Source organism: Mesoplodon densirostris, chromosome 1, assembly GCF_025265405.1.
Source record: "Mesoplodon densirostris isolate mMesDen1 chromosome 1, mMesDen1 primary haplotype, whole genome shotgun sequence".
Taxonomy (NCBI): domain Eukaryota; kingdom Metazoa; phylum Chordata; class Mammalia; order Artiodactyla; family Ziphiidae; genus Mesoplodon; species Mesoplodon densirostris.
The window spans coordinates 15,248,688-15,269,435 of NC_082661.1; the positions used below are offsets into that span (position 1 = coordinate 15,248,688).

At 44.7% G+C, this 20,748-nt stretch overlaps 1 protein-coding gene across 2 annotated transcripts in view; it reads left to right on the forward strand.

The window, feature by feature from the left end:
* The window catches only part of GFRA1 (GDNF family receptor alpha 1), a 220,804-nt gene that overhangs the window by 192,806 nt on the left and 7,250 nt on the right, over nt 1–20,748 (forward strand). For both annotated transcript variants that reach the window (XM_060100185.1, XM_060100243.1), the window contains one exon: nt 1,171–1,352. In XM_060100185.1, the coding sequence (XP_059956168.1) occupies nt 1,171–1,352 (182 nt within the window). The remainder of the gene's footprint in view (nt 1–1,170; nt 1,353–20,748) is intronic.

Consider the following 20,748-nt stretch of genomic DNA (forward strand, 5'->3'; position numbering starts at 1 on the left):
TAGAGAAATGCAAATCAAAACTACAATGAGCAATCAGCTCACACAAGTTAGAATGGGTATCATCAGAAAATCTACAAACAACAAATCCTGGAGAGGGTGTGGAGAAAAGGGAACCCTCTTGCACTGTTGGTGGGAATGTAAATTGATACAGCCACAATGGAGAACAGTATGGAGTTTCCTTAAAAAACTAAAAATTGAATTACCATATGACCCAGCAATCCCACTACTGGGCATATACCCAGAGAAAACCGTGATTCAAAAAGATACATGCACCCCAATGTTCATTGCAGCACTATTTACAATAGCCAGGTCATGGAAGCAACCTAATGCCCATCGACAGAGGAATGGATAAAGAAGATGTGGTACATATATACAATGGAATATTACTCAGCCATAAAAAGGAACGAAATTGGGTCATTTGTAGAGACATGGGTGCATCTATAGACTGTCATACAGAATGAAGTAAGTCAGAAAGAGAAAAACAAATATGGTATATTAACACATATATGTGGAACCTAGAAAATGGTACAGATGAACTGGTTTGCAGAGCAGAAATTGAGACACAGAAGTAGAGGAAAAAACGTATGGACACCAGGGGTGAAAGCAGCTGGGGTGGGGGTGGGGGTGTGATGAATTGGGAGATTGGGATTGACATGTATACACTGATGTGTATAAAATGGGTGACTAATAAGAGCCTGCTGTATAAAAGAATAAATTAAATAAAAAGAAAATACAACAAACAAACAAAAAACACGAAATAGTTTGCTTTTAGTATAGAATTTTGACCCAAGCATTTTCTTGGAAGATGGAACAGTGACTTTGATCCCAGATAACAGGTCTGAGTCTGGCTTTCAAAAGGCTCGACTGATGGGTGTTTCAGGTTAAGGATCTTGCTCCACACCTGATACGTGAATAGGGACACAATACATATTTGTTGCACTTAGAGCATAGCTACGTGTCCAGCTCAGGGTTTAATGAATGAATTAATTTTTGAGCACCTGACCCATGGCTGGCTTTCAGCGTGTGGAGGGTGGATGGATGGATGGGTTTTGTTCACCGAAGTCCAGTGCTCTCATCAGAGTTTCTAGTGTGCCTCTCTGCCTTCATGTAGACTGTCTGTTACATTTGCTGCTTGACTTTAAAATTGGATTTCCTCCCGTTTCACTGCAGGAAATGCAATTCAAGCCTTTGGCAATGGCTCAGACGTGACCGTGTGGCAGCCAGCCCTCCCAGTTCAGACCACCACTGCCACCACCACCACAGCCTTCCGGGTCAAGAACAAGCCCCTGGGGCCAGCAGGCTCTGAGAATGAAATCCCCACTCACGTTTTACCACCTTGTGCAAATTTACAGGTAAGAGCAGGGGCCTGAACTTCCTGTCGGTGCTTACTTCTGAGGGGAACACATTCATTTTCTGAAATGCATTTAGAGATGGAGGGAGAATGATAGAATGCTGCTCAGGTTTGAGTCTCCAAAGTGCATTTTAACCATGAGAGATGGACACCGTGATGTTCTCTAGAGTGGAGAGAAGGATGGGCTCCGGAACTGACTCTGCCATTGCCGAGGGCTGGGGCTTTGGTCAAGGTACTTGTATTGGCCTTGGTGTCTTCACCTATAAAATGAGGGGGCTGGGCAGATGAATCCTTAAGCTTTCTGTTTTCAGGGTGGTGGAGTTGAGTTAGCTATATTTATTTATTATGCTTTTTCAGTGTTCTGTACAAAGCAGCAACATATAGAAAAGGAAGGAGCTCTTGGCTTTTTCTTTTTAATTTTTAAATTCAAAAAAATTTTGCATATAATTTTTAAAGGTTACTTTCCATTTACAGTTATTACAAAATATTAACTATATTCTCTGTGTTGTACAATACATCCTTGAGACCATCTTACACCCAGTAGTTTGCGCCTGCCCCTCCCCCATCCCTGTACTGCTCCTCCCCCCTTCTTTCTCCCCATTGGTAACCACTTGCTTGTTCTCCATATCTGTGAGTCTGTTTCTTTTTTGTTATGTTCACTAGTTTGCTGTACTTCGTAGAGAACACATGTAAGTGATATCATACAGTATTTTTCTTTCTCTGTCTGACTTATTTCACTTAGCATAATGCCCTCCAAGGCCATCCATGTTGCTGCAAATGGAAAAATTTCATTCTATTTTATGGCTGAGTAGTATTCCATTGTACATATATATACATCTTCTTTATCCATTCATCTGTTGATGGACACGTAGGTTGTTTCCACATCTTGGCAATTGTAAATAATGCTGCTATGAACATTGGGGTGCATGTATCTTTTGAAATTAGTGTCTTTGTTTTTCTCATATATATACCCAGGAGTGGAATTGCAGACTCATGTGATAGTTCTGTTTTTCATTTTTTTTGAGAAACCTCCATAATGTTTTCCACAGTGGCTGCACCAATCTACATTCCCACCAACAGTGTACAAGAATTCCCTTTCCTCCACATCCTCAAAAACATTTGGTATCTGTGTTCTTGTTGACGATAGACATTCTGACAGGTGTGAGATGATATCTCATTGTGGGTTTGATTTGCGTTTCCTTGATGATTAGTGATGTTGGCATCTTGTCATGTGCCTGTTGGCCATCTGCATTTCTTCTTTGGAAAAATGTGTATTCAGTTCTTCTGCCCATTTTTTTTTAATTTTTTAATTTAATTTTATTTATTTTTTTATACAGCAAGATCTTATTAGTCATCCACTTTATACACATCACTGGATACATGTCAATCCCAATTTCCCAATTCATCACACCCCCACCCCCACCCACTGCTGCTTTCCCCCCTTGGTGTCCAAACGTTTGTTCTCTACATCTGGGTATCAATTTCTGCCCTGCAAACCGGTTCATCTCTACCATATTTCTAGGTTCCAAATATATGCGTTAATATGTGATATATGTTTTTCTCTTTCTGACTTACTTCACTCTGTGTGACAGTCTCTAGATTCATCCACGTATCTACAAATGACCCAATTTCGCTCCTTTTTATGGCTGAGTAATATTCCATTGTATGTATGTACCACATCTTCTTTATCCATTCGTCTGTGGATGGGCATTTAGGTTGCTTCCATGACCTGGCTATTGTAAATAGTGCTGCAATGAACATTGGGGTACATGTGTCTTTTTGAATTATGGTCTTCTCTGGATATATGCCCAGTAGTGGGATTGCTGGGTCATATGGTAGTTCTATTTTTAGTTTTTTAAGGAACCTCCATACTGTTCTCCATTGTGGCTGTATCAATTTACATTCCCACCAACAGTGCTGATGCCCATTCTAACTGGCGTGAGGTAATACCTCATTGTAGTCCTGATTTGCATTTCTCTAACAATTAGTGATGTTGAGCAGCTTTTCATGTGCTTCTTGGCAGTCTGTATATCTTCTTTGGAGAAATGTCTGTTTAGGATTTCTGCCCATTTTTTGATTGGGTTATTTGTTTTTTTAATATTGAGCTGCATGAGCTATTTATATATTTTGGAGATTAATCCTTTGCAAATATTTTCTCCCATTCTGAGGGTTGTCTTTTCGTCTTGTTTGTAGTTTCCTTTGCTGTGCAAAAGCTTTTAAGTTTCATTAGGTCCCATTTGTTTATTTTTGTTTTTATTTCCATTACTCTAGGAGGTGGATCAAAGAAGATCTTGCTGTGAGTTATGTCAAAGAGTGTCCTTCCTATGTTTTCCTCTAAGAGTTTTATAGTGTCTGGTCTTACATTTAGGTCTCTAATCCATTTTGAGTTGATTTTTGTATATGGTGATAGGGAGTGTTCTAATTTCATTCTTGTACATGTAGCTGTCCAGTTTTCCCAGCACCACTTATTGAAGAGACTGTCTTTTCTCCGTTGTATATCCTTTCCTCCTTTGTCATAGATTAGTTGACCATAGGTGCGTGGGTTTATCTCTGGGCTTTCTATCCTGTTGCATTGATCAATATTTCTGTTTTTGTGCCAGAACCGTATTGTCTTGATTACTGTAGATTTGTAGTATAGTCTGAAGTCAGGGAGTCTGATTCTTCTACCTCCGTTTTTTTCCCTCAAGACTGCTTTGGCTATGGGCCTTTGTGTCTCCATACAAATTTTAAGATTTTTTTGTTCTAGTTCTGTAAAAAGTGCCATTGGTAATTTGATAGGGATTGCATTGAATCTGTAGATTGCTTTGGGTAGTATAGTCATTTTCACAATATTGATTCTTCCAATCCAAGAACATGGTATATCTCTCCATCTGTTAGTATCATCTTGGAGCTAAACAGCATTTTACTTCTAGGGAGCTCTTAAGGGTTCCACAAAACCTCACCTTACCTCCTAAGATGACTACCTGTCTGAGCTCATTTTTGCACACATGAGGCAGGGGGTGAGGGCTTGGGTTTTACAGCGAAGCCTGTGTGCAGACCCAGGCTCTTGCCCTTACCAGCATCATGACCTCTCCAAGCCTCCACTTCCTCATCTACAAAATGTTATGACTGCCTTGCTGCTAGATTAAGAGGATTAAATGGGGGTATGTTTCAGTGCTTGGGGCAGAGTGAATGCTCCAGAATGTCACATGTGATGCTTAATCCCAAGTCAGTTGGCCATTTGGCCCTTTGCAAGAGATGGATGGTGGTGTTGTGCCTTGCTTGGGGTGTTACACTAGGGAACATTGGTGTGAGTTGCACTAACAGGTATATGGTGTGTTTCATTTTGCAAAACATTTCGCATGCAATGTGCCCTTTAGTCCTCACAACAGCCCACGAGTCAAGTATGATAAACATCCTTCTCTCTTACAGATGAGGCAAATGAGGTAGGGACAGGCTAGGAACATAACTGAGATCACACAGTAATTCTGTAGTGGGGCTAGGATTTCTGACTCTGAGGCCAGTGTACTTTTTGCCTTGTTCCATGACCTTGGACAACGTGGGCTTTTCCTTTGAATTAGGACTGGACAGAGAGAAAGAAGTAAAAGAATAGTAAAGGAGGTCATGCAGTATTTGTCTTTCTGTGTCTGGCTTATTTCACTTTGTATAATGTCCTCCAGGTTTGTGATCTTATTTATATGTGGATTCTAAAAAAGTTGAACTTTTTAAAGCAGAGACTAGAATGGTGGTTACCAGGGGCTGGGGGTGGGGAAATGGGGAGATGTTATAGGGTACAAACTTTCAGACATGCAAGTTGAACAAGATCTGGATACATATAGCACGGTGACTATAGTTAGCAGTACCATATTATATACTTGAAATTCGCCAAGAGAGTACATCCTAGTTGTTCTTACCCCACCCCCTAAAATGGTAACTATGTGAGGTGATGAATATGTTAATTAGCTTGATTGCGGTAAACCTGTCACAATGTATACATATATCAAAACATCAAGTTAGGGCTTCCCTGGTGGCGCAGTGGTTGAGAGTCCGCCTGCCGATGCAGGGGACACGGGTTCATGCCCCGGTCTGGGAAGATCCCACATGGTGCGGAGCAGCTGGGCCCATGAGCCATGGCCGCTGAGCCTGCGCGTCTGGAGCCTGTGCTCCGCAACGGGAGAGGCCACAGTGGTGAGAGGCCCGTGTACCGCAAACAAAACAAAACAAAACAAAAACATCAAGTTGTATACCTTAAGTAAATACAATTTTTATTTGTCAATTATACCTCAATACATCTGGGGGCGGGGAATAATAGTAAAAGAGGAAGGGAGAAGCTGGATTTGAGAGACCCATATGTCCCAGTGCTTCCTGACGGGGGTGCTTCGAATGATGGGAAAAACAGAAAGCTTGTAGGCTGGGATGCTTCATGCTGAAATCCCAGCAGACAGGGTATAGGGGAAAGACTGAAAGTTTGCCACTAAAACTTGTTGCAGCTTGATTATCTCTTTAGAATGACCTATATTAAGAATGGTTGAAAGAATCATTGGAAGCCAGAGGATTGGGGTGAGTGATGAGAGTGGACTTAGCCTATGAGAACGTTGTCCCTGGCATTGATTTAGGACTCTTGCTTCAATGTAGGGCTCCCAGGAGACTTATTCTCCCCATCTGTCCTTCCTTGGCCTGCCTGGCTATCTTCAGATAAATTACTGTTTACCAGGGGGTCCTAGAAATATCTTAGAGTGGCGTTTGTCCCAGCCATATGTGTCATTACTCAGAATAGAACTGAGTTAAACCAGCTTGGGATCCATTGGTAACAGATTTGGAGCAAGTCAACTACCTTTGGCAGCTCTAAAGTTCACTACCCTCGAGAAGCACCCTCTTGTAATATGTTTAAATATACAATAATATGAGAAAACTCTGAGGGACTTGGGTTTCTGTCTTAACATTTGAGATAGATTTCCCCTTGGAAGGGAAGAAATAAGAATAAACATTTTCAAAAATCGGCTTCAAAGTGTAATTATCAACAAACCAAACACAATTCTGTTTGGGGAAAATGAGTGGCCTTGCGTGTGGTGTATATAGGACTCATCTGCAGTTCCTGTGAAAGGCTCAGCTTTAAAAAAAGGAAAGTTGGTTGATTAGTATAAAATGTCATAGAAAAGTCCAAGAGCTAACCCCCTGAGATGATAAAATACCAGGTTTGGGGTAACCAGCCAAGCAGGCATATTAGTAACAAGCATGACGCAGGCTGTGCTGTTGCTGGCATATCCCTTTGACTTGCACAAAGTGGTCACAAGACAAAGAAACATTAAGAATCCTACCAATTATTTCATCTTCTGTGCACTTGAGTGGTCTGGTAGCTGGAGAAAGCTCAGGATATTTAAATTAAATGGACTGTACTTGTCACTTATTTAAAGTAAATCTGGGAAGTGTAGGTGTTGGAAAAATCTCTACTTTGCATTATTATACATCACTTAACTCTGGTGGCTTAAAGTGAAGACCTCTTAAAGTGGACTTTAGGCCCTTGATTTCCATGGTCAAATAGGGTTGTAGAAACTTGGGGAATACAGCCTTGGGACTAAGGTTGAGGACGCCTGAGAAGTTTTCACTGTTTCTGTGCTTTTCCTCAGGAAGAGACGTGACGTGTGACCGAGAGGAGGAAGTCTGATGGGCGGGGGTGCACACTCAGAGCAGGGCTGGCAGAAGGGTGTAGGTAGCTGTGAGCACTTACTGGGGTCTCCAGGGAACAGCGCGAGCCACATCCAAAGTCAGGGTTTTTTTGTTTGTTTGTTTGTTTGTTTTTTGCAGTATGCGGGCCTCTCACTGTTGTGGCCTCTCCCGTTGTGGAGCACAGGCTCCGGGCGCAGGCTCAGCAGCCATGGCTCATGGGCCCAGCCACTCCGCGGCATGTGGGATCTTCCCGGACCGGGGCACGAACCCGTGTCCCCTGCATCGGCAGGCGGCCTCTCAACCACTGCACCACCAGGGAAGCCCCAAAGTCATTTTTTTTGTGAACCAAATAAAACATATCTATGAGTGAGACATGGAGGTACAGCAATTGTGGATCTCAAGTTTAAGTCTCCTCCCCTCATCTTAATGGGACTTTTAAGCAGCGTTCTATAGAAAGAGGAATTCACAAAGCAGCTTTCTCAGTCATAAAATAGATGTGGGGCTTCCCTGGTGGCGCAGTGGTTGAGAGTCCGCCTGCCGATGCAGGGGACGCGGGTTTGTGCCCTAGTCCGGGAGGATCCCACATGTCGCAGAGCGGCTGGGCCCGTGAGCCATGGCCGCTGAGCCTGCGCGTCCGGAGCCTGTGCTCCGCAATGGGAGAGGCCACAACAGTGAGAGGCCCGCGTACCACAAAAAAAAAAAAAAAAAAAAAAAAAAAAAAAAGATGTGAGCAGGGTCCAAATGAATAGCTTTTGCAAGAATGCTTACTGCTAAAGTTAGCAATGCAAAGGCTCCCTGTCCCTTTACCTCCCTTAGCAATCATGTCACCTACTTTGGCAGTCAGACTGTGCTAGCCCTAAGAGGAACAGTGCTGGCCGTCTGTGGGCCATGGGGGCACACGCCTTGAGGTGGGCATCTTTCCTGGAGCAGAGAACCTGGATTCAGTGGATTTCAGTCTAGATCTGTACCTCCCTGGCCTCCCAGGAAAGCCTCAGTACAGTCCCTCTCTTGGCCAAGTACAGTCTGAAGCTTATAGAAATGCACTGGGCACTTGTATGTTGTAGCACAACATTTACAGGTTGGTAGCAGGGGCAGGGGGCAGAGGCACTTTGGCTCCTTAACACCTGCTTATAACCTGTTTAACTCCTACATATGAAGAATATTTGAATATTGAATTAGAACACTGAATATTAGAATACTGCAAAAATCTCTGTCTGAAACAAGACCTTCCATCCTGGAGGAACAGCATGTGTTACCCCCTCACTGCCCCGGTACCTCATCAGACCTAAACAGAGTCCATCTGTACTGGATAGGGCCAGACCAGACTGGAAATGATTTTGAAGCTCTTCCCGGGGCCAAACCCCACAAGTCTCCATGTGGCAAGAAGGTGATTATCCAAACCTGCGGAATACCCAGGACTCCACTGGCTGTGACCAAGTGAAAATTTTAAGTGTTGAGTTTAAAAAGGAAAGCTGCCCGTGGGTGTTTTTGTAAATCATTTGTGCCAGCAGGCTGACCCCATTTGTCAGCTAATCCTGGAAATACAGGAGGTAAATTGAAATCTTCTAGCATGAAGCACTTAATCAATATTCTAAATGTTTTTCTTGCAATTTATGCTAGCAGAGCAATGGGGAGCTTTGGCATCCTGTTAATCTTCTGGAGGAGAGTACTTGAGAGCCAGGCCAGGGTGGTGGGGTTTTGCACAGGCTGACTGGTGGGAAGGTGGGAAGCTGGGAGGAGATGGGGAGAGGCGCTTATTTCCACACCAGGCCCCTAGCGCGGAGATTCTCATCCCCTGTACTCACGCCACCCTTGCCAGTGGTTAAAGCCACCCTCCGGTACCTCCATTTCACCCTGTGGCTGACAGCCTAGGAGTTGCTTTGCGGGGGCGGGAGCATGAGCTTTGGAGTTGGTTGAACTTGACTGAGGCTCCCAGCTCACTTCCTATTGCTCAGTGACCTGGGTCACGTTTCTTACCGTCTCTGAATGTCTCCTTTAAGCTATCACCCACCTCTGGGGTTTGTTGTGAGGATTAAAGAACTAGCGCCGGTATGCAGAGGGCCTAGCACGACTGGCCAACCCTCTGCACTTGGAAGTGGACACCACTGTTATCGTGGTTGGTGACACACGTTAGAGCTTTAACTGTGGACCCTGGGGCCATATAGGAAGGTTGTTCCCAGGGATGGGGGTGGGGTAGGGGCACATGGATGGAAAGATGGAGCTCTTTAGGTTTTGCTTCCTTCATTTGTAAGAAGGCTTTGAACCGAGTGATATCCTGCTGGTTCTAAGATGTGATCATTGTAGAAAGTCCCAAGGAAGGAGGGGAAGGGGTGGGATATTCTATGGACACCAGGCCAAGAAGAAAAGGAAACCACAAGACAATAAAGAAAGGATCAGGTCTTGAACTGGGCTTAGAACTGTTTCAGATTCCATCTCTCCATGCCCAGGAGTCTCTCAAGAGATCCTCCTAACAATCAGATTCTTGGTGCCATGAACTTGGAGCTGTGACCGTAGTCAGGTCTCGGTCCAGCCTGGGTGTCAGAGTATGACCACCTGCCAGAGGCCATTGCCATATCTCTTTAACTAGTGCTGACAGTGGGAAGAGGTGACACAGTTGTAAATGGGAAACACTCTTATTTGCAGAAAAGATGGTATTTGAGAGCGAGCCCCGCCTCTTAGCCTCAAAGACCAGGAATTTGCAGGCTTTCCCATATTGCATTCCACCAGTGCTATTGTTTGCTTAATATTCATCTTTAAACTCAGTATCGAAATATACTGTTAAAACATTCGTGAAACGTGAATCAATGTAATAGCTCTCTCTATATTAAAAGTCATTATATAAATATTAAAATGAAAGCAATAAAAATGTTTTTATGCCACCTAAATAACGTCATATACACCACTGGTTCCCAAACCCCACCTTGGGAAACATTACAAACAATCTAATCGTATGACAGATCCTAGAGCTATTTTCTTCAGTAACTTGCATCACCTCTGCTTTTTGTGGTTTTGTATTGACAAAGCAAATATGCAAATAGTACTTTCCATGGGTCAAGTACTATTCTAAGCACATTATATATATACATATATATGTGTATGTGTGCATATATACGTATACATATAAACTAATTTTGACAGTAGCTTCATGAGGTCAGTACTATTATTATTCCCATTTCTCCGACAATAGACCTGAGACACAGAGAGGCTTGATCAGAAGAGAAATAGAACAGCAGCATGTTTCTCCTCTATGCATTTTAACTGGCTACACTGTAATATCTAAATCAGAGCATGTTACCGTTTTGTTTCTGGATAACATTATTCATTCAATAGAGACGGAATCAGTCCCTAAATTCTTGTCGAACATCTGGCAGATTGAGGTGCCCGGCCGGTTCATAAACGAGCATAAAGGAAGCGAATCATGCCTATTCTAACACCAGCTGGCCTCCTGCAGTACAACTCACTTCTGACACTGGCCCCCTGGTTAGCACAGATACCGCAGGTTAAGGGCACGGTCCCCAACAAGACTGCCCACTTCAGATGCCAGCTATACTTTAGGAGTCCCCAGGCTCTTCTGACAAACTGGCTACAAATTTAGGTGTTCCCATGATGCCCTCAGGTTCAATTCACTAGAATGGCTCAGAACTCAGGAAAGCACTATACTTACAAGTACAGTTTTATTTTAAAGGATACAAATCAGGGTAAGCCAAATGAGAGACACTTAAGCTGAAGCCTGGGAGGAGAGCTTCCATGCCCTCTCCCTGTGGAATTCCTATGGAATTCAGGCATGCCACCCTCCCAGCACATCAGTGTGTTCATCAACCAGGATGCTCCACTGAGCCTCAGTGACCAGTTTTTATTGGGGTTCATTATCTAGGCATGGTTGATTGATCCATTGGGCATGTGATTGAATGCAATATTTGGTTCCTCTTTGCTCCCTGGAGGTCAGGAGATCAGGCTGACCTCATGTGGCGCAAAGCCCCAACCCCTTGACCCACGGTTGGTCTAAACAGAACCATAACCATAACCATAATCAAAACACTCCTATCATTCATGAACTTCCAAGGATTTAGAACTTATCTCCTAGGAACCGGGAATAAAAGTTAGCAGGATTTTAATTTTAATTCTAGGGACACACCGTGAAACTTCTCACAAGGAAGCTGGAGTTGAAATTTTGAGCATGGGCTCACTTCACCACTTACCAGCCACGAAACCTGGGGCAGATTACTTATCCTCTCTGCCTCAGTTTTATCGCCTGTGAAATGAGGACGGCAGTAAGAGTGCCTCCTCGGGTATTATGAGGATTAAATGTGATCCTACTTGTCATGCATTCTCAGGGCAGTGCTCCGCCCTAAGGAAGTTTTATTAGCTGTAAGCTTCAAAGGGCTTTTAGTACTTGGGTATCGCTGGCCCCCTTTGTCCCACCTTTAGTAACAGAGAAGTGCTCCAAGGGGCCAGGCTAAACTATGCATTGCTTGTGGGTCCTGTGTTCCAATGGCTTTTTTTGATGTTGGTGGCCTATGTACCTATAGGGCTATAGGGCTTTGTACCTATAGACTAAATGAGAAAATGTGAGGCCTTGTCACAGTGATGGTTTTGAAATATAGTTTAGTGTCAGGTGCCTCTCCAGGGGAAGTCACTTGCTTCCCTGGCATCTTTGCTGAAGATGGGCTACACACCTCACTACCAATCGTGGAAACTTGAATAAAGGTTGCTTAGTGACTTCCTGGCTATGAACTGAACGGTTCTCCAGGTCAGGCTTACTCAGTCTCAGCCCCACTGCCCTTTGGCCTGGTAATTCTTTGTTGTGGGGCTGCCCTGTGCCTTGTAGGATGTTGAGCAGCACCCCGGCCTCTGCCCTCTAGTGCCAGGAGCCCCTTTCCCCGACTGTGATAACCAAAGATGTCCCGCCACACAGCAAACGTCCCCTGCAGGACAAAATCGCCCCTGGTTGAAGACCACTGCCTGGGAAACGAGGGCTGCCTCAAAAACCCCCTTTTCTTTCTGCTAACGTGGAAAATGGAGGCATGTAAGGGTCTTTTCAGGTTTCCTTCTCCTGTGTGATGAGGAGCTTCAGGAGATTGAAGAGTAGACGGGTGCATTGGACCAAATCTTTCCTAATTCGTGCCAGCACGAACAATGAAATGGGGCTCTGGTGACCACGTGATGCCCAACTGGGGACACTTAAATTAATTTCCCCAAGGCAACACTCCCCTCAGAGTGACACCCGGGGTAGACACATACGTGGTGTAAACCGAGGCTCTTGACCTGGTTCTCATCATCCAGGGGCCCGCAGGAGCCCGCGGCCTTCGGGACCTCCCACCCTCACCCTGTCTGAGTGATGTTTTCCCCCATCCGGCATCCCAGATGAGTACCCTGCAGGTGACATGTCAAAGGAGACTTTTGCTGGACAACCACAGTAGATGGAAGTGCTTATACCAAACCACAGCTGGGTTTCTCATGCATGGACTTTGAGGATGGGGGAGTTTTAGGAGGGGCTGAGATTGACTGCTGACCAGACAGGTCAACACTGAGCCTTCAGCACATGCACTGAATCTAAATGATTGTGGCTTCCAGATGCCATTTCCTGGGCCTTTTGTTTAAGAAAACGGTCTTGGTGCAGTGTGTTTTTTGTGGCATTTTGTTTATGGTTTTTGTGAGGTTGCCATCATTTCTGTGTAATACACAGTGTTTTCTAGCACCCACTGTTGTTTTCGTTTCATAAAAAAAAATCCAATTCTTGGCTATACCTAGCATTTCCTTCACATAATGCTCTCCTGCTTAGAGCGAGTTTAAGTCCTGGGAGAAATGAGCTGTGGGAGGGCCTTACCTTAGCAGAAATGTGAAGCCACAGGGCACACCACCCAGGCTGCTTCTGGGCTCCCCTGGCAGCCTCCTGACGGAGCTCAGGACCAGACTGCCAAGTGGCCCTGGGGCCCTGTGTGATGGGCCTGGCTCCTCGCAGCAATGGAGAGACTGACAGTGGCCTCCTGGGATTTAATCTTCCTGGCTTTAGGTGCCAGCAGATGAGCTCGGAGGGAAGCTACGTCCCAGAATCCACCCATGTTAGCCCTGGGAGGAAATAGGCTGTTGTAAAAACACTTTTTGAAATAACTGCTTATAGAGTGTTTTCAAAGCCCTTCATCCAGGAGAGTGCTTGAGTTCAGAGCTCAAAATTGGGTATTACTCTGTGAAGGCTGCCATACAATCCAGGATGCCAAGAGGCATTTTCAGCTGTGTATTCAAACCCTGTTGGAAACGGAAACTTGCAGGGTATAACTGGTACCAAAAAACAGGAATTTCATCTCGGAGGCCAGGCTTCCTAGTAGGTACATATGCATATCACCCTATATCACAGAGTGCAGTGTCATACATTGTATTCGTTTGCTGGGGCTGCCGTAACAAAGTACCATAGGCTGGGTGGCTAAAACAACAGAAATGTATTTCTCACAGTTTTGGAGGCTGGAAGTCCAAGGTCAAGGTGTCAAGAGGTTTGGTTTCTCCTGAGGCCTCTCTCCTTGGCTTGCAGATGGCTGCCTTCTTGCTGTGTCCTCACATGGCCTTTCTTCTGTGTGTGTGCACCCTGGTGTCTGTGTGTCCAAATTTCCTCTCTGTGTAAGGATACCAGTCAGATTGGATGAGGGCCCGCCCTAATGACCTCATTATAACTTAATCACCTCTTTAAAGACCCTGTCTCCATCCATAGTCAGTCACACCCTGAGGTACTAAAGGTTAGGACTTCAGCATATGAATTTTTGAGGGACACCATACAGCCTGTAACATACATGTAAGTGGCAGGTACTCAGCAACTAAACATCTGACATTTAAAAAATCTCACCTATGGGGTGACTTGAAGGGGAGAAGATTGCTATTACCACAAGCATTTCCTCAATCCCCAGGGCCCTGCTAAGTGTCACCTGTACAGCCTTTGAATATGAGAGGCTCTGACTGTTGGCTGGTTCTGTGGTCGAAGGAATGTGGGGAAAGGCACCTCCCTCAGGGGACCAGCTATCTCACCCAGACTGCAAACATCAGGTTTTGTCTGCCTTGCTGAATCGGATGCTATCAGATTTCGGGCTTCTGCAAACTTAATTCAAGTAACGGTTTCTTTGTGAGTGGCATATTTGCATTGTAGCAAACTTTGGTTCAACATATTGTTAGAATACACAATACTGTAATTTAAGATATTTTACCAGCAGCAAAGGGTTTTATAATTCATTTAAAAAGTTGTAATGGGCTTGAGCATCTTCATTATAGTTTAATAATATAGCATTTTATACCTGGCTGTAAAATTTCAGATTACGGTTTTAGCAATTGTACAATTCTATTTTATAGTTTAATAATTGTTCAAATGAAGGAGAGTGTAAAGTCCCTAAAAACCAATTTAATGGCTTAGAAAAATAGCCTTTATGAAAATCTATTGTACACCTTTAATGAACCCAAATGTCACCTTTTCAACAAAGGCAGATCGCGGCATCTATTTTTCTCAACCACAAAGCCCTGCAAATTAAGCACGTAGAGTGCAGTATCTCTGAGTTATAATTTTTCTTTTTTCCTCTTTTATCCCTAATCTCCTAGAGCTGGAATAAGCCTACTGCCCCCACAGGGTGAACAGCAACCAGGCCAGAAGAGTTTCAGTAGGAACAGGGAGTGAATTGGTTTTCTCTTAAGAAGGTTTTTTATTTTACAAATGGCCCTTTGATCTCACCACTTCAACCCCAACTCTTAACTCTAATCAGGTCTCTTACCTATGCCTCCAAATAACCCCTACTTCACCATTCTGTGAAGTAAGTGGCAAAATGGGGAGACCTACGTTATCATATAATTGTACACTATCATTACGCTTAATAAAAGTGTTGGCATATAGCATCAGGGAGAAGGCACTGTGTCATCTTGTCACTGGAATCGTAATTCATGTTATTGTATTTCTGGGATTTTCCGGGGTGTATTGTCCTACCACTAAAATCAATAAATAGGAGGCCCTGAGCCAGGTACACAAACACGGTAACCATGGAACATACGGAGCATACCTTGGGGATGCGGTCCCAGGATCCTTGGGTGCAGTGAGATTCTTGAGCGAGTCAGCTCTGGCTCAGAGCCCCGTTTCTGTTACAGAGAAATGGCAACAGTCAGAGGAAGTCCCATGTGGCTGGGCTCCTTCCTCTTTAAGGTGCAGTCCTGGGACTTGGGGCCCACAGTCCGTTTCTGCTTTGTGTTACATGCAGCTGTGTCTGTGATGTGGGTGGCGGGGAGTCTGGCTCTGAGCTGCCCGCCTGAGAAGGAAGCACGGGAGAGGTCACCGGCAGGGGCTGCAGCCCCTCTCCTGCATCACCCCGAGATGACACGAGCTTCCCTCCTTTTCTGTCTCGCACTCAGTGTTCTAGTTGCCTCACCGTTCTTAGTCAGCTCCAGAGAATTTCTAGTTGAAGTGTGGTGTTGCTTGAGAACAGCATAAGGCTGTCCGTCCCAGCAGCATGTGGGTATCTTTTGCCAGGTCACGGTCATCTCAGCAGTGAGGCCACAGCTGGAGGGTATTCTTGCTGGCCAGGGACAGGCATTTGCTCCAGGCTTCAGCTGTTGTCTGCACCTATTCCCGGCCCCAGCACACGGCACCCCCTACATTATATCAGGGTGAGGGTAGCACTTAGTGATTTTGAGTTCCTTTGGAGAGTCAAGGCAGCGCCATCATTTGTTTTACTCCAAAACCAAGCTCACTTTCAGGTAATATAACTCAAGCCTTGCTGTTCCGATGCTTGACAAGGGATCATGCAGACAGTAGGCAAACAGTGGCATGGTTATTTCTCAAAGTTGCTTTTTTAGGAAAAAGGCTGTTGTGCTTAAGAGTAGAAAATACTGAAGGACCAGACTTCTCTCTACAATAAAATCAAGCCTTCCTGTGGACTACAATGGAGAGTAGTTTCATCTCCTTAATCCTTGGGTTTGTTGTCTGTAATGTGGGAATAATGAGCACAACCACCTGGGAGGGTTGTGATAATTAAACGAATTAAAATTCTTCCGCATAGTAACTGAACCTCCAGCACGGTAACTTTTTATCATTACTTTATCCTCCTGGTTCGTCTCTGCTGACCATGAGACAGAAGGAGCCTGAGTACTGAGGGACAATTTGGTGACTTTTATCCCAAAATTCATCTGGAAAATGAACTTGGGTGCTGTATAGGGTGTGGACCCTGTGGTTGAAACAATTTTTATGATCACCCTTTTATGATGTCTTCTCCTAAACTTTTTTTTTTTTCTTCTACTTTTCTCAAAAAGTGAGAATAACCACTTAAGGATGGGGACGGGAAGACCAGGCCCCCTCAGTGCATTTCGGGAAAAGCCATTAGGCCACCCGCCCCTGTGGTCCAGAGGGTAGTGAGGCTGGCCCATCAGAGGGATAGTAATTCAGCAGTTGGACAGTTGCTTAACCCAACTGCTGCATAATAAACATGCTTAATAAAAAGGAATAGGACGTCTGCACCATCTTGGCTATAAACATGCTCTCGTTCTGGGCAACCTACGAGAATACCTCTGAGCACACGTAGGTCACATACTATAAATAAATCCAATCTCTTGTATCCCCTACTGACCTTGTATCCTTAGGACTTCTAACCAAGCGTGCTTCCCTGAATAATAGACTCTGCTCTGCACTTGAGCCGTGGAGCACAACTGTGGGAGGAAAATGGCTCCGGTCCTCTTGGGGGTGAGGTTCAGTGAAGGGCTCCCCTCCCATGTGCTCCTCAGGTTTGAGGCCCAAGGGGAGTTTCGTCATGGACAAGGCTAGAGAGGAAGTGGGATGGTGAGCACTGAGAAGACATTGTGGGAATTCTCCCCAGGGTGGCCGTCCCCTGCCACCCTGAGGGCTGCAGGGACCTCAGATATGACATGCGGGGTGCTCATCTGTGGAGGCTGTCGGGGCAGTGAAAATCACCAGCCCTGGCTTGACCTCTGAGTCCTTGGGTTGATTCTAGGCTGCCTCGGCTGGCTCTGTCCTTGCTGGCTGTGTGACCCCAGGCTGATTACCCTTATTATTCTAAGGGTTGATCTAAGGTTTATGAGAGATAATGGTACCGTATCTGGCAGAGTCAGTATGCATGGGCTTTAGAGTCGAAGAGACTGAGGTCAAAGAGATTCAAATCTCAGCGCAGCCACTCTGGGCTGTGGAAACTTGGGCAGGTCCCGACCTCTCTGAAACCCCTGCTTCCTGATCTGTACAAAAGGGGAGTACCCCCCCCAAGAAAGTCATATGAGTCCTTGGGGAGTATTCAGTAAAATGTGGATGGGATCATTACCAATGGAGGCTATTCTTAAGAGTAATCGGCACAGTCATGATCACTATTAGTCTATTTGGTTTTCCTCTATTTTCTTGAATATTTTTCTCTGTCTACTAAAAGTACATTTTTTTTAAGTTTTTAGATTTTTTGCTTTCCCCTTGTTTCTTGCAGCACCACAAGTGCTCCATCTTCCCACCCAGAGAGTGAACAAAAGCCCTGGGTCCGTGCTGTCTCCAGACCCGGCATTTTATACCAAACCTTAGTTACCACCATAAGTCACAGAGCCATTACAGGGCTGCTCTCAGATGCACATAAATGCACAAGAGAATGAGAGGCTTAATAAATATTATCTGATGGTGATGAGGGCGCGTGTCTGATGAGATCAGCTTCGTGCACTTCTCGTCAGGGACCACGATGAATCTCTTCTGCTGCTCTCTGCACACTTGCGTTTCCAGATGCACATTTTGAGAAAACAAATGTTTCTTTTTAGGGCCATCCCCCTAGTTACCATTACACCATGATCACTGAATGCTTGCTCTACAAAACCCCTCCCCCACCCCAACCTAAAATATCTTTCACACAGTGTTTGGCATGATCTTATTGTTAATTGGGCATAATTTTCTAAAACGCAGCTCATAATTGCTTCTTGTCTGAATCGTTTACTAATCAAGCAAGTTAACCATGAACGAAAACACACAGTTCTCTAATGTAGTTGGCAACCTGTGTTCGCCCCAACTTGGGGAAAAGCAAAATAGATGTAAGATGATCCTGTGGAGTTAGGGAAAGAAGAAAGGCCAGCCCAAGCGCCCTGTTAAGCTCCCTGCTGTAGACAGTGTCTGCGCACAACGCTACTTGCCATCCTGCTATTAGTGTTAAATTACAAGCACAGGGCTGCAGACATCCTTTTATGGTGTGCGGGAGACTGACAGGCATGCCCGAGGGACTGCTTAGCTAATGGAGGACCGCTGATGTATCTTACAGGACTGTATCTCTTTCATTGCATTCATTTTTAAATCCGAGGAAAGAAGATCATGAGCCAGTTCTATTCAGTATCACATTATCACAAGCCAAATTAGCTTAATCTTTTGTATTTTTCACACCCCTGCCTGAATCCAAGAACATCCAGTATAGGGACTGCAGAGAGGCTAAGAGATCATCAGCGGCCACTTGGATTTTAAAAGGACTTCCGCCCCGAGTATCACGTTTGATTCGCACAACAACTCTGTGAGGTAGGCAGTAGTAGGGCCGGGGTTATTGTCATTCTAGGTGATGGTTGAAAAGCTAGGACCAGGACCTTCCTAACCCTGTGGTCTTTTTAACATACCTTATCAGTCAATCTGGTACCAAGAGCAAGTTCTAAATCATAGTAGAAGCTCTCTTAACTGACCCTCATTCCACCAACTCACCACAGAAGCCAACCTCTCTGCCATTCCCCTGTAAACATCCAATGCCCAAGGCAGGCTGAATGCCCCAAGCTAGTGGGCTCTCTCCTTCTGCTTACCTGGGCCCCTTGCTCTCTCCAGTGGAGGCACAGGTTTAAAAGATTCAGGAGCATTTGTTCTCAAACCTTTGGGTGCTGTTGTATTTGGTATTTTGCTTACATAATTTAATTAAATATTACATGAATGATTGAAATAGGAGCACAAAAGTAAGAAAGTTGTTTCAATGAAAACTAGGTTGAATACATTAGAAAAGTTCAAATTCCTTTTAAAAAATACCTTTGATTAGGTGTGGCCCAGACAACTCTAAAAGACTGAGAAAAATTGTAAAAATGTAGAAAGATTCTGCACTGAGATTCCTCAGTGGGTGTCAAACAAATGCCATTCCTGTTTTAATGAAACAAAAACTGGAAATTTTAGACTGTAAATGATAGGTGTAGCTCGTGCAGGACATAAGCCAGGGAATTCCAATCAGCAAACTCTTTCTTTAGAAAACCTTTTTAAGGGCTTCCCTGGTGGCGCAGTGGTTGAGAGTCCGCCTGCCGATGCAGGGGACACGGGTTTGTGCCCCGGTCCGGGAATATCCCATGTGCCGCAGAGCGGCTGGGCCCGTGAGCCGTGGCCGCTGAGCCTGCACGTCCGGAGCCTGTGCTCTGCAACGGGAGAGGCCGTAACAGTGAGAGGCCCGTGTACCGCAAAAAAAAAAAAAAACCTTTTTAAGAAAGTGGCCTTGATCACGTATCCAAAAATCAGTGAATGACGTTCAAATTCTAAATTAAAGTGTTTGATACAATACATACAATGGAATATTATTCACCTTGAAAAAGAGAAAATCCTGTAATATGCAACAACATGAATGAACCTGGAGGACATTATGTTTAGTGAAATAATCCAGTCACAAGGACCAGCACTGCATGATTCCATTCATATGAGGTATTTTAAATAGTCAAACTCATGGAAGCAAAGAACAGAATTTTGGTTTCCAGGGGCTGGGGGAGGGGGACACGAGGAGGTATGTAGGTTCAGTTATGCAACATGAGTAAGTTCTAGATCTGCTGTACAACATTGTGCCTGTAGATAATAGGGCTGTGTTGTACACTTAAAAATTGAAGAGGGTAGACCTCATGTTAAGTGTTCTTACCAGAATAATTTAAAAAAGAAGCTTCTAAATGAAAATACTGGATGCAAATGTGTAATATTTAAGTGATTTAATGATTTTTCTCTTTAACATCATTTCTCAATTGACCAATGACCTAAGGGCCCAGCCCCCAGTGCTGTCAGGTAAAAAAGTTTCTACTCTAGGCTTGGCCCTAAGCTCAACCTAAATTGCACTGTTAAACTTGGAACAACTCACAGGTGCCAGGAATCCAAGACCTTCTAGACTCTAGAACAGGAATCCATATCACCTTTAAGACTATGACCACCACACACACACACACACACGCACACACACACACACAATCTGGCCTCACTTCATGGAGGCCTTGTCTAAACAGCACATCTGAGATCTGAGCCTGTGCTTCCTTGGGCTAAGGAAGCGTGACTTCAGGCCTCCAGTCCTCTCCCCACCCCTTTTTATGACCAGGCTCGACCTGCCCAGAGACTGCCAGACTAACTAAACTTGGTACCCAGTGGGCCTTCCTAAACCTGTGCAGGGTGAAACATCTTTACAAGGTCTTCTTAGAGCTTAATGTAATGAAAGCCTTTTGCCTGAGGTTCAGGTAATATGTAGACACAGTGTCTTGGAGGGAGAAGGTAGATGAGACATGGTAGGAAAGCTGCCCAGGAATTATCACCACCCACGTCTCACTCTGTCCCTCCTCATAGCCCCTCAGCCCCTCCCCAGCCTGTGCCAGAGCCCATGGGGCTGGCAGAAATTGGCTTAGAGGAAACAGAGCCAAACACAGGCTCTGAGAGACAAACACCCATGCCCAGCGGCTCAAAGTACACCTTATTTATGTATCCACTTGTTTTAAGCACTGACTTGACTACACATTATTCAGACCAGTGGTTGCTACCAAGTTCACAGGAAAAGCAAAACTCA